Source organism: Schistosoma haematobium, chromosome ZW (assembly GCF_000699445.3).
Source record: "Schistosoma haematobium chromosome ZW, whole genome shotgun sequence".
In the NCBI taxonomy this organism is placed as follows: Eukaryota; Metazoa; Platyhelminthes; class Trematoda; order Strigeidida; family Schistosomatidae; genus Schistosoma; species Schistosoma haematobium.
This window is the reverse complement of record NC_067195.1, coordinates 8,733,656-8,747,584: the sequence shown is the minus strand read 5'-3', so window position 1 is coordinate 8,747,584 and position 13,929 is coordinate 8,733,656. Positions and strand designations below refer to the sequence as shown.

Sequence of the window (13,929 nt, the reverse complement as noted above, 5' to 3'; positions counted from 1 at the left end):
AGGGTTCTGTAAAACATTGAACTTTTGAAATATTCAGTAGCAATTTAGTACTTTTAATGAAGTCTTTTAAATTCCTACAAAGTTAAAAATATTATAATGATAGTCATTGGATTTTAATGGTTTGAGGAATATTCTTCATTGTGGTTGAATCGACCGATCGCATGAATCTTTTTGGAGTGCGGTTTACACGGTGAAACTAAAATTCATAAACGAATCAATCAGATATAAGATAACAGATATTGGATTTAGAAGCAAAATTCCTTCATCTAAATAGAGTTTTGACATTTTAGTTGATGTCACTTCGTGATGAAAACCCTAAATCTAATTTCCAACCCTAACCACCAACTATAGATAAAGATTCTAATTCTTCATACTGGTTTATAACCCTTATTTAGTCGTAATTATTAAGTAAACCCTCTCAAGGTCGGTCTAGTGTTGCTCAAACGTCGTCCATAAATTATAGCCTCACAGTTAGCATTCAAGTAAAACCTCCATTAAGATCTTAAAATTATTAGTTATTCACAGTTTCACATGTTTTACTCAAAATCTTACCATACAAATGACTTGTTAATTAAGTAATTGTGATGTACTTTGGTTGGTACTAGATTTCATTGAAAACCTACTTATTCAATGTTTTAAATAGTATAGATAATTTAACATAATAATTCATGCATTAAATACTGATTTGTATTTCAGCTTTTAAAATACTTTCCTTTGAACAGTTAACTTTTGTTTATCTGATTTACTAACATTATGATTAAAATGATTAAATCTAATTCACACTGATACTTCATTTATGAGCATATAACAGTAGAAATTTCAATCGTTGAAATCATAAGTTAATTGAAGCTAGACCACTGTAGAAAACTTTGAAACACTGGACGATCATTTTGTCCTAGTATAGGACTCTTCAGCAGTCTAGCTTCAATTAACTCATGATTTCAACGATTGAAATTTCTAAAAAACCTTCACAACAAAAAACCCCTTCTTATAATATAACAGTAGAGTTAATTCAGTTTAGATTTTAATGAAGTTGTTATTATCTTATAAGAAGTAACTAAGATGTATAAAAAGCAAATATTCACAATATATTTTTATTGATTTTATAAGTTATGTAATATGTTTACGAAGGGAAGCAAAAAAAAACATAAAACGATCTGATTAGAAGGGGTTTATTTGTTTAACCAAAAAATATTACGGAAGAAAAACAAACGAAAAAACAAACAAACAAACAAAATATTGAAATGAACATTGATTTTTATTGGTCAATATTATTTCATATAACGAATTAAAATATTATCAATAAACCATTGATTAGTAAAATTTAAATGTTCACCATTTTTTTCTATAAGATGTAAATCACCTCTTTTATCAAGTACTTTAAGTCCTAAACGATCCTAAAAAAAAATTATAAGAATATATATGGGTGAATATCAAAATGAATTAAAAACATTATAAAATACAAATTAAATTTATGAAAATTAAATGATAAAGAAAACTTTGATAAAATTATAAAAAGATTCAAACTTGTTGGGGACGATATATCCCCAAAACTTATATATTTTTTTTAAATTTTATCATATCGATTAACTTATCGATTAAATGATGGTGAACTCATTAATTAATGTTTAAAAATCTCCCATGACAATATCGATTATATATATTTGTATATATACGTTTTAAATTGTGTTTGTGAGCTCGCTCGTTTTCTGGCTGTTTGCAGAATATATTTTCCATACCAAGCTTGGACTTCTCCTTCTAGATAGCGGGGCTGGAACGCATCAATAGCTAGATTACTGGTCTTTGGTTACTGAGTTTTGTTCTCGTTCACAGATTAAGTGAACTCGTGAAGCTTATAACCTAACAAAACTAATAGTCAAATTGCAACTTGATCGATAACATTTGGTCTGCTCTAAAAAGAACTTGACATACATGACATTAATTATCATTCAATGATCAATCAATTGTAGATTTAATGAAATTGTTTGGAAATAATACTTATTGAAAGAATATATTTGTTATAACTTAAGTGTTGATTTCTTGATATAGCGCGTATGACAAAACACTAGAACACCAAAACCCTTTCAAGTCGCAATAAGAAGACAGAAGACTAATGAAAGGAATATTATTCGAAACAGTGTCAATCATAGTACAAAATTGTCAGGTATTTATAGTTTTTAGTAAGAACAAAGTCATCATTACAGTCCTCCAATCCGCATACAGGGGGGCTATTAACATTGTTCAGTCGGGAAGCTACACGTAGGAATTCGAGAATATTCTTCCGAAAGGTGATTGGGTGGAACATCTTCGGCTCCTTCTGAGCCTTTTACAGCTTCCGCAAGTTCACCCGTGGTCCGTCGTCACGATATTATTTACAATGAAGATGATAATGATAGTTAATTTGATTTGCACTATGTTACAATAATCTGTTAATTGATTTCTATGTAATAACTATACTCGATCTAGTTTTTCTTTACGGATAAATACGAAAAATAATCAGTTGTTATCATTATACTATTAACTGAAACTTTGTCTGATTTATTTATTTGACGAGTTTTGTTCACTTTGATCTTCATGTTATTTAGTTAAGTTGGGATTTTTTTCGAATGCATTCACTTGACACATTTAACTTTAGTAAACGGAATACACCCATTAAGACAATAAATAAGAAAGATTGGTTCAGTGAAGAGTTCTCTTTTAGATGAGTTCATTTTCGAAGCTGAGCAATCGCAAGTATATATATACTAAGTTTTGTCCGGATGATAATAATTGCAATAATAATAATAATAACAATAATAATAAACTTCTATTAAACATGGAGACAGTGAGGTAGAATAAACAAAGGTATTACAGTTTTTTTTAAACAGGGAAACTGATAATCGTTTGATTGGTAATGGCTTAAATATTCCTCAAAAGATAGATGGGGAAATTATCATTGGGAAAAGATAACTCAGCATGTTGAAACTGAGATTAAATGTAATCTGGTTTATTTCTGTTTCCATGATCCTCTTGATTACATTTATTCTCAATTTCATCATTTTATCTTACCATGATGGATCATCCTTTTCTATTGATAATTTCCCTATTTATCTTTATGATGAATAATTAAGCCATTAACAATCAAACGATTATTAGTTTCCTTGATTAAAAAATGTTTTTTCATACCTTCGTTTATTCTACCTCACTGTCCCCATGTATAATAGAAGTTTGTTATCATTATTATTGTCAACCGGAAAAAAACTAGTATATATATATATATATATATATATACTTGTGATTGTACAGCTTTGAAAACAAACTCGCCTAAAAGAGAAATTTTCACTGAACCAATCTTTCGCATTTAACTCTGTTAAATTTGTTTACTCGCCTCACTAATTTTATTATGTAAACTAATGATCATGTCCGTTAAAGGTAGGATAAAACTTAAAGGGAATAAATAGCCACCTTAAAAATGTCATATTGATCTCATATGTCCGATTAACTGACTATTTCAACTGTTATATATCAGCATCATCAAACTGTGTTGGTTGTTTAAGAGAATTCGATTTTCTTTATTTGTTGTGAGAATCAACCATCAGAAAAATGTTTTCAAACTATGATCAGTTTCACCAATACTCTTTATCATTATTGTCCAATTTTATGATTTGACTAATAGGAAGGAAAGCCTCATAAAACAGAAGTTTAGTTAGTATATTTGAATTGATTACTTACTTCATTGTATAGAATACTATCTCGCAGCTTTATTATATCTGTTGATGATCCACGTCGATAGAATCCGAACCACTGAATTAAAATTCAATTCATAAATATTAACTATATTATTTAAAAAATTTTCAAAAATGTATATGTATAAATATGTGAGATACATTGAGTGAATTCAAGGAACACAGGTAAGTATCGTATTATTTAAAACCAATGAGCTTCTTTTAGTAGAATATCAAATCATATTTTTCAGATAAATGTATTAGCTTTCACTGATAAACATCAAGATACATGATTAGTACATCTTTATATACCTTAGTTCTAATTAGGAAGATTAATAAATCATAAGTGTAGAATTGTTAGCAAGACTATAATTTATGGACGAACCAATCAGATTTAAGATAGCAAGTCTTGGATTTTAATGAGAAATTCATTGATCCATATGGCTAATCCGAATTTCGACATTATGGTTGGTGTCACTTCATGATGAGGACTTTAACACCAATTCTTAATCTTAACTTGCAATTCTAACTCCTAATCTTAGTTCCTCATACTGACCTTAGTAAAAGAATTTTCTCGTTTTAGCCCCTGTCAACGGTCGTTCATGTATTATAGTCTAATCGAATTATCTTAGGATTTCATTCAATATTAATCTTGACGATAGATAATCTGACATCACTGGAAATTGATCACATAGGAGATAAAACATGTTAGCCACATTTAAATGAATGACGAAATTAACGAACACTTGGTAAGTGTTTTTAGGATATTAACTCTTTAAATGTTAATCATAACGCTTAATAATATATTTGATCAAACCTTACTATGAAGTAGTACACTGTTCGGCATCCAGTAACTTGTATGTAAGCGTAACAAATTGATCACTTTCAAAGTGATTTCACAGCAACGTCATATCTTAAAAATGAATTTGACAAGTCGTGAACTCAAAATGTCAAGCATTTCTCAGAGACTTAAAATAATATTAATGAACTAGTATTTAGGATATTCATATCTAAGATGAAACAACAAGCAACTTAAAGACTATATATGTAACTTTATATATATTGTAGTTTGTATACATACTGATGATTCGCTGGGAAGTACTGTGGTGTCGTTGGTAAACTTCACCAATACTAATCGTTGAATTTTCTTCATATTTTCACGGTATGTTTCGTTTATTCGCTTAAATAAAAGGAAAAGAACGTTAAAATCATTAAATTCTATGTTAAAAACGATAATTGCTTAACTAATTCTTCTGAAGTTACTGAGATCATGAAATGATAAAGTGACAACTCGTCAGTAATTCTCCAGAAAATTCTATGGACGTTTACGGAAAGATGTAATCAGTAGCAACTGAATATTGGATATGAAGTGGAAGTCTAAAGTTAGAAAACGTTTAAATATCCACAAGCAGATTAATTATATACTAATATTTCAGAATACATTTATTTCATTTAGCTTTAAATTCATTTTTGCGTAACACCGAATAATATCAATTTGTGAACTAATTAGTTTTAATATGCTAAATAATAATAGAATCCGCGGTATCCTTGTGGATTGTAAGGTACTCGCACCTACGAGTTGACTATATCTGTCTGTAATTAAGCAGAAGAATAATAAAAGCATTACATTACAGAATAACTACGACCCAGATGTTATTTGATATTTGAAATGGTCAGTGATTCACGGTGATCGTTATCAGACTTACTTTTTAAACACTGGAGATATGTGTCATTTTTATGGAATAAAGATTAGTTTTACTGATATTTTTAATTTTTTGCTTTTGATTTAACTTTCTACTACTACCAGTTCAGTTGCCAAACAAGAATATTTGTGAGTCTCCAAGTATCTATATACAAAAAGTAAGTGAAATCTCTTCGCTTATGTAAATTTATTGACATTGAAAGTTTGTAAAACTTTAAATTTTTCAGACTTTAGTTACACAAATTCATTCGTGATCAACAGTACTTACATTTTCCTGATTAATATCAGCTAAAAATCGAGAGTATTTACGATAAACATTTTCTTTAAATGGATCATGCCAGTATTGTGCCGGGACAAAGCTTGTTATGTAGTAAACAAAATGAAAAAAAGAAGTGATGTTTAGTAACATGTCTGTGTATATAATATTGTAACAATTTAATTTTTTGATTAAGAGTGATTTTAGAAAAGACTTGAAGAGTATATTGAGGAAATTTCTATGATGTTTTATATTACTTATAATATTACTTAAAACAAACGAATTTTTGGATGACAGTATTTTGATTTAATGTTCTTACTTATATTACAGTGTGAGATATGTAAAATTCATGCGAAAAGATCTCAATTAAGCAGTGTAGTTTCCGAATGCAGTACTGGACTAGGTGTGCTTAAGTCAAGAAGTACGCATATATTTGATACAGGAAATCCATGTGAGGAGGTTTAACCAGATATTGAACAATACAATAAATTAGTAAAATTAGTAAATTCACAAAGACACCTCAAAATAATTTCTCTGGACCTCACCGATTTTGAATGTATTCAGTATACACTATATCAGATAAAAACTTATTTAACCATAAGCAATATGGAACAAAACCAGTATTGATGCATCTCGGAATCCCAAATATGCCCTGTTGAAGTCCTCCAATAGAAACAACTGTGCCGACTTTCGAAAAATTGCATTTTTGGACCAATGCTCTAACAAGCAGTCCACCCTGTGATATACCAATCATGTGAAAACCATTGGAGAGTTTTTTATCTTTATGTAACATACGACAAACATAATCCAGTTGATCGTTAATCGAAAGAAATACCGTATCTCTAACATCCTATATAAAAATGAAGAAAAGATATAATTAAATATTGACAGCTTATTGAATAATGAAGAGCAAAGTTGTTTTATGCTGTTAAAAGCCAACAATGATATGATTCAAAGTTAACAAGTATGTAAATTGAAAAGAATATCTGAATTCCATAGTATTCTTAAAAAATACTCAAAAGTTATATTTTTATAAATAAATTTTAAATGCTGGACCAATGTTTGTTACAGATTAGTAACGAGTTCTACAAAAATCAGCTTACGGCAAAACTCCACTGTACACTAAAAGTATACAGATTTTAACAAGATATTTCTGGTATAAATAAAGTCTTCATATGTTCTTTGATTTCCAAATAGATAAAGGTAGCCTCATATATATATATATACGTTGCACAGAATAACTGAAACACATTGAACCCAAACGGAGTAGAAAATATTGGATTCGAAAGAGATAATACTCCCCACATGCAGAAAGTTGCACTGACCAAAAAGAGGATAAAAAACACTTATAGGATGGGAATCACATGAACATAGAATCACCAAAGTATCCTACAAAACAAAGGAGGGAATTATAACAAATGTTGCCCAAGATTCTGCATTCAACAATAAAGCAACGACGAGGATAAAGATAATTTTTACCAGAGAATGCAATCGATCATAGTAAAGTGCCCAGAAAAGTACTTTATCATACTCATAGAAGACCTGAACGCGAAAAGTCTAAATGGACAACATCAGATATGAAGATATAATGGGACGACATGAACTCAGACAAATAAACGACAATGGTGGCAGAAGTCAAATTTATGCGCATTCAACAAAATGGGCACATGCAACTCTAAACTCCTTTAAACACGCATGCACAAAACTACATTGATCTCACCGGATTGCACTAAAAAGAACCAGATCGAATATATTTGCATCAGTAGAAAGTTCAAAAGGACAATGAAAGACATCAGAACCAGGAAAGGTACTAAGATAACGTCATATCACCACCTGATGGTTGCCAACATGAAACTGAAGCTATAGAAGTATTGGACAACTGGACAATCAGCATTACAACGGTTCAACACAGCCTTCTTTCGAGATGCTAACAAACTCAACCAATTCAAGTTAACTATCATCAACTGGCTCCAAGCCTCACAGGATCTACCGGAAGAAGAAGAAATAACTATAAAGGACAACTGGAAAGGGATCAAAATAGCACCGAATTCAACGTGTTAGGAGGTTCTGGGCCACAACAAGCATCATCATAAGGAATGTATCTCTATCAAAAACCTAAACAAGATTTAAGAAATTAAGAGCAAGAAGACAGCAATTAACGAAAGCCAAACAAGAGCAGAGAAAGTCAAGGAAAAAGCTGAATACACAAAAGCAAACAATCAAGTGTAGAGGAAAATTAGAGCCGACAAGCAGAAATACGCGGAAGACCCAGTAACGACAGTGGAACGAGCTGCAAAAGAAGGAAATGTCGAACAACCATATAAAACGACGAAGAAGCTGACACAAAAATATGGTAAACCAAAGAGACGGAAGAAAGCAACATGGCCATCAGACAAATCAATAACAGGTAAGAAGCAGGACCTGACAATGTGCCACATGAAGGACTAAAGTCGGACATAGCGGTTACTGCAACCGTGCTCCACGTTCTATTCGGAAAGATTTGGAAAGAAGAACAAGTGCTTTTGTTTACTTTTTCGATTTGTTATATTGCTTAAAAAAGCTTTGTTGTACCCAGAAAACATATAAAAGCGCAGCACTGTGAGAAAACACATATTTGAAAATAAATTCGCCGAGAAGTTATATTTCGGCTAAACCGTTTTTTTTATTTTTTTTAACTTCATTCTTCAAAATATGTAATGATTATATAATATAGAAACCGACTTATGTAATTACGATACGTTTTTCAAGAAAGTAAATAACTCTAGTGATTTCGATGCTTCAAGTTCCTTCTATATCATTTAATAAACTATTTTGGGTTCTATATAATAATTCTCATATCTTAATAAATGAATCAGTGAATAGTCATGCTCATATGTGTTGGAATATAGACTGATCTTTACTTACCGAATATGATCATAACATAATACAACATTACAATGAATAAAACACTTTGGAAATCTAAAATCTTATGTTTAAGAGAGTGATGCTCATTTCTCACACCAAATCTTAAATAAATTTTGAGGAGTCAGTGTTACGTCTGAACTTTGAAGGATCAGGCTTCGTATTCGTGATCTCAAAATAGTAACATTAGGGGACTTCCTTTGTAAAGAGATGGACCAGCCAATTTTGGTGAAGTTTCTTTATTCAAAACCAGTTGCTTTTATAATAATTAATCGACAATAACCATCTTATAAGACCTTGATTTAAAGTCAGTTAACAATGCTTTTAGTGCGTGAAAAGCCTCAAGAGTGACAAAAATGGTAAAATTATATTATACGGGCAATAAAATGTAGGAAAATATATAGCAGGAGCCATGTTATTAAAAACTATATATGAGATGACTTTGTGGTAGTTTTGGTTTGTGTGTTATGTTGGTCAATTCTAAGGGCATGTGTGAAAATTTTCCCAACCCAAATGAGGTAATAACTGCTGTTTAGGCGTGTCCTCTGGCGCTACTGGAATGCGATAATAATTTATGTCCTGATCAGTCTTTGAAACTATGGTGACATTTTCTATATCATAGTATTGTCGTGGACGTGTGGTATCGGATATTGATCAGTTACTATCTGTCTGTTAAGAGTTCGAAATTCTTCCCTAATGTATCTGTTCTTTCTCAGGACTATATGCGATGATGATGACTAAAACCTTTTAGAAGGGCGTATGATGCCTAAATTTATAAGACTGTTGAGTTTGTTGTTAACAACACCTAGGCTTCCAGGATGAAAGCACCAAGAATGTGTGAAGATTGGGCGTCCACTAATAACAATGTGATATACAACGCTGTTTCGAATGTTTTTGTTTAGAAGTTGATTATAACAGGTTGATAAACCATTTCAATGGGTTAATATACATGTCACCGTTGAGTTGTTTATTAACTAATTGGTGCACGGATGTTTCTGTGGATGTCGCTTATCCAATGTGGATTTTTCAACTGATGCATACTAGCTTACGGCGTTTTATGTTCACTATTGGTTTACGAAACTTTAAGAAATCGATGCCGATCATAGGTGTAGAGATGTCGGTTGTAATAAAGTTCCAAAATATTACGTATTGTTCTCAAATACTAGTATCAAGTGTCTTCTCCTATGGGTTCTTATGAGGAGGCGATTAGCTGCCTTTTGTTGATTAGACACTGCACCCTTGTCTTCTTATCTGTAAAATACAAAAGAGGACTACATGGAGGGCCATGATCGACGACGGCGGCCTTAGTTTGTCGTCTACTGTTGCCGAATAAACGCGGATTCGACTGTCTTCTAGCGGTGGTACTGAACCTAAAGTAATATCAAAAAGTTTAAGGGCAACTAGTGCAGTACAACGTTTTCGGTGATCTATTGGCCAAGTCACGGGAGGTTTGTCTAAGGATGACGTGTATATCAATGGACTGTTAGGAGCTGACAAGACGGTGGACGATCATCTTAAACAACCAAGATCGTTATTTATGGGGTTTCAGGAACACGGGATCTTTTTAACACTGAAAAGAGCAAATATGGAAAAGTGGTTTCTCGAGATATCATTCCAGTTCCGGCGTTCGTTGTTTCTATCCGAATCTATCTAAAACCCAAATCACAGGGGAAAATACGGTGATTTTTCAGACCAATAAATAATTATAAACAATTTATCCCAAACTGTGCAGAAATATTACAAACACTAACCGACTCCTTGAGAAGACGTTTCTCGACACCACCTACTAGTGGAGTTTATTCGAGAGATATCTGAATAGGAAGATGATGCTCGTTCAACGAGAAAAAAGCTCTGTTAGCCGTCATGACTGACGCACTGAACGTAGCAGTAGGACCTGTGTGGCGGTGGTAGGCAAATTAAGCGAGGGAACTACTTTCATTCGCTTCCGAATAGGTAGAGTCCTACCTAAGTGGGGTTCAGAAAATTTATAAAAGAATCGCTGGTGATTCACCTGGTAATGAAACATTCCCGACATATTTTAGAGAGTACCACTTTCACCGTGTATGCAGACAATTAAACTCTCACGAAAACGTTGGACGTCAAATAAGATAATTATTTGCCGCAAGAAATTAGACAATTAGAATTCGTTTCCTGATTGACTTCCAGCGTATTATATATTAAAGGGAACAATAATGACGTAGCCGATGTATTTTACAGGATACCGATAAATATACTAAATACAACTAGAACAGACTATTATAAACTAGCTTAACTAAAAATAGCACTCTTCAAATTATTCGAATCAAAATCCTTTGTTATAACTCCAAAAATTCTCAAAAGCCTACATTCTATGATGATAAACTAACGTGTAATTTTTCAGTGGGCTGGGAACGACCGCTGATTAGAGAGTCAGTAAGACATAACGTTTTCAAACCTATAAACAGTAGTTCTCATATTGGAATAAAAGCCACTATTAGGCCATCCATCTAAGGCTTCATATGACTCAACTTTAACAACGAACGCTGTAACTGACAGAAGAACAAAAGTTGAAAGTTGCCTCTACCAAAGGCTAACAGATTTCGTGATCTAATCCATTCGCATCTCAAATGAAAGATGAAGTTCAGGACAAATCACAAACTACGATGGACTATTTCGGGACACTTTTCACACGAAGGCCTCTTCTATGCTAAGGACTAGACCGAAATTCAAATTCACGAAATTAGCTGCTAATTGTGGACCTCGATCAAGACGACGTACTAAAAGGCCCTTAGCATTTAAGACATTGAACAATTAAATACACTCTGATATCTTGAGACAAATTGCATAAAACATTACTTCTACACCCATTATGACATCAAATGTGTCATGGAACAAAATCGGCTTACGTATGGACTACAAATATATAATGATCACTTCGATTCACGAGACAGGATCAGAACAACCTCCACTAAACTACAGATTTATCATTCTCACCAGTGTCATAATTACAATACAAGAGAAGATAATCACAAGGGTCATAATAACAATCAAGGAAACCAGCAACTTGTTAAAAAATGAACAACATGGTTTCAGAAACCGATTATCTTTCACAATAAACCACCTGGCCGCAGGGGCAAAATTGACAGAGTCTCTAGAAAATGAGAAATCAGTAGACATCATAAAAGTATTGGATAAGGTGATAAATAATAGACTTTTTGTATTGCTTAACAATCGAGAAATTGCCGAACTTCTTTTAAAGTGGAATAAGGCCTTCATGACAGGTCAGAAACAGTAAGTAAGAATACATTTTGAACGCTCCTCCTGGTAACCAGCACTTAATGGAGTACCAAAATACTCTGTCCTATGTCCTTTGCTTTTTATACACTGTGTAAATAAAATCTCAAGTGCAGTTGAGTTCAGAATGCTGCTTAACACGAGTGGTGCGATAAGCTGGTGTAAAATAACGGGAGACGCAGATGTATGTTCTTCTCTGGAGAACTTGAATGTCCTGATTTTCTGGTCTAAAAAATGGCCATTCCGTATCAACGCGACAGAGTACTTCTACATTTACGCTGAAGACACAAAGGTAAATATGCACAATATAGAGGAATAGTCGCTGCCCATATTCAGGTCTCATCATAATCGTATGGTAGCAGTGAGCTACAGCCTTAAAGCCACGGTGCAGTACCATGAGGTCGCAACTGAGTGGTTCACAACTTTATGGACTTTAAGATGGTAATTCACTAAGTTGGACCTTAATATGCTCACTACATTAAACATAACTTAAGTGACATTTGAACTTGAAAACCGCATTCAGGCTGCAAGCTTCGGTTTATAAAGTAGCTTGAATATCTAGGAAAAACCACGGAGAGCAACAACTCGTGCAATTCCTGAAATTCGAAGTTTACGATGCACACATTGGCATGAGAAGTTTAACCTATTCAATCTGTTTCATCGCACATCAAACAGTGGTCCGATTTTAATGCATAGAACATTGGAAAATGAATTTAAACGAGACATATCATTTCATTTTCTTACCATAACCTAAGAACCTAGAGGACATACGATATGAGCACAAACAGCTAAGAACAGAAAATGTATGTGTCAAACACATCAAATCATCGAATCTTGGAACACTGTACTCGAAGAAGTAGTGTCCAATTCTTCAACTGACACATGCAGAACCAGACTGGACACTCTAAAAAAGACAGTCATATCAGGCAGACCTTCTGCCATCAACACTCAAACCTCAATCTGTTTAAAACAGCAAACAAACGACCCAAACAACACTCTCAAGGCAACAACAACGATGTGTATACCACAGCAACTAGCCAGTTGCACTTATATATATTTCAGAACGGTTAATGTAATTATAATTACATGCGAACAATATCAGAAATTATTTGGTTTTATAGCTGAAGACAAACGTGCACGCATTGGGAAACAAGTTTGATTGTTTACCTCTATGTTAAAAATATTCGTTGAGATGGTTTTCACATAGATTCCAGGTATTGCTTGTTTAACCAACTGGGACAATAAATCCATACCGAAAGAGTTCCCATGGTCACCTTTATGAAAATAAACGAAAATTCAGATACAAACTCATTCCGTGCCAAATAAGGACTGGCAATTTTTCGGATGAAATCCATGGATAATTAGAGAAAAGTAAAATCCACGTTAACATAGTGTACATAACAAAAATATACTGACCTTAGAGTAGTAAATACAAAGAAAATATCAATTGTCAATATATTTGGCATGCTGTAAAACTGTGATAGTTTGTTATCGTGTGAGACATCGTCACTGTGAAACTCGTGTCTTACGCGATAAAAATCTACATAATTCTTTTTTCTTCTAAATACGATTGATCCAGATACTATTGTTAGCTCCGTTCGTATCGATGATATAAAAATTAGGTTCATTCTGAAGGACTTTGAAAGGTCTTCTGTATGTTCTTCTGAGAGATTATCGAGGTGAGTCGTGACGTGCAAAGACGTGTGTACTATATCGTAGGACAGATTGAACGGAAACATAAGTTAATTGCGGTCGAGTGAAAACATGTTTAACTGAACGCATTGCGTTTGTGAGCCTGCTCGTGTAGGTATTTAAATCCATATTCATCAAAGAAGATGAGAGATCTACGAATTCCCCTGTAAGCTGAAGTGTCGTTTCATAAAAGAGTTGAGATGCAGTCTATCCAAAATCAGCTTTTACGGCATTGTATATACCGAGTAAAATGAGTGCAAGTGCATTGGTCTCCTGTGAAACGTTTGCATCTGATATTGAAGCTGTCAGTGAAGCATTTCACCTACCGGTTTACTTGCAGTCCTTTGTAATCTCGTTATTTCTCATAGTTTGGTCAGACAACGGAAAAGTCTAGAGTCAAA

The 13,929-nt window shown here is 33.0% G+C and overlaps 1 protein-coding gene across 2 annotated transcripts; it reads right to left on the bottom strand.

Annotated features, from left to right (window-relative positions):
• Positions 1-1,080: 1,080 nt before the first annotated feature.
• On the bottom strand, positions 1,081-13,278 carry PPT1_3 (Palmitoyl-protein thioesterase 1). Of its 2 annotated transcripts, XM_051210321.1 has the most exons (7): positions 13,145-13,278; positions 13,004-13,110; positions 6,208-6,512; positions 5,675-5,765; positions 4,786-4,884; positions 3,712-3,783; positions 1,081-1,397 (listed from the first exon to the last, which is right to left on the bottom strand). In XM_051210321.1, exons 1-7 carry the CDS (start codon positions 13,233-13,235, stop codon positions 1,272-1,274), a joined length of 891 nt encoding a protein of 296 aa, XP_051070308.1. In that variant the 5' UTR covers positions 13,236-13,278; the 3' UTR covers positions 1,081-1,271. The 2 variants fall into 2 exon arrangements, with proteins under 2 accessions (XP_051070308.1, XP_012801332.3); XM_012945878.3 differs by having other exon boundaries at positions 13,004-13,238.
• Positions 13,279-13,929: the final 651 nt, after the last annotated feature.

Bases quoted from the DNA above. Each gene is read 5' to 3' on its own strand.
- PPT1_3 (XM_051210321.1), bottom strand. From the start codon at position 13,235: ATGTACACTATGTTAACGTGGATTTTACTTTTCTCTAATTATCCATGG. The intron at 13,111-13,144 runs GTTTGTATCTGA...ATTTTCATAAAG, and splicing joins CCTTATTTGGCACGGAATGA to GTGACCATGGGAACTCTTTC. The intron at 5,766-6,207 runs GTGAGGTCCAGA...CTACATAACAAG, and splicing joins ACTGAATACATTCAAAATCG to CTTTGTCCCGGCACAATACT.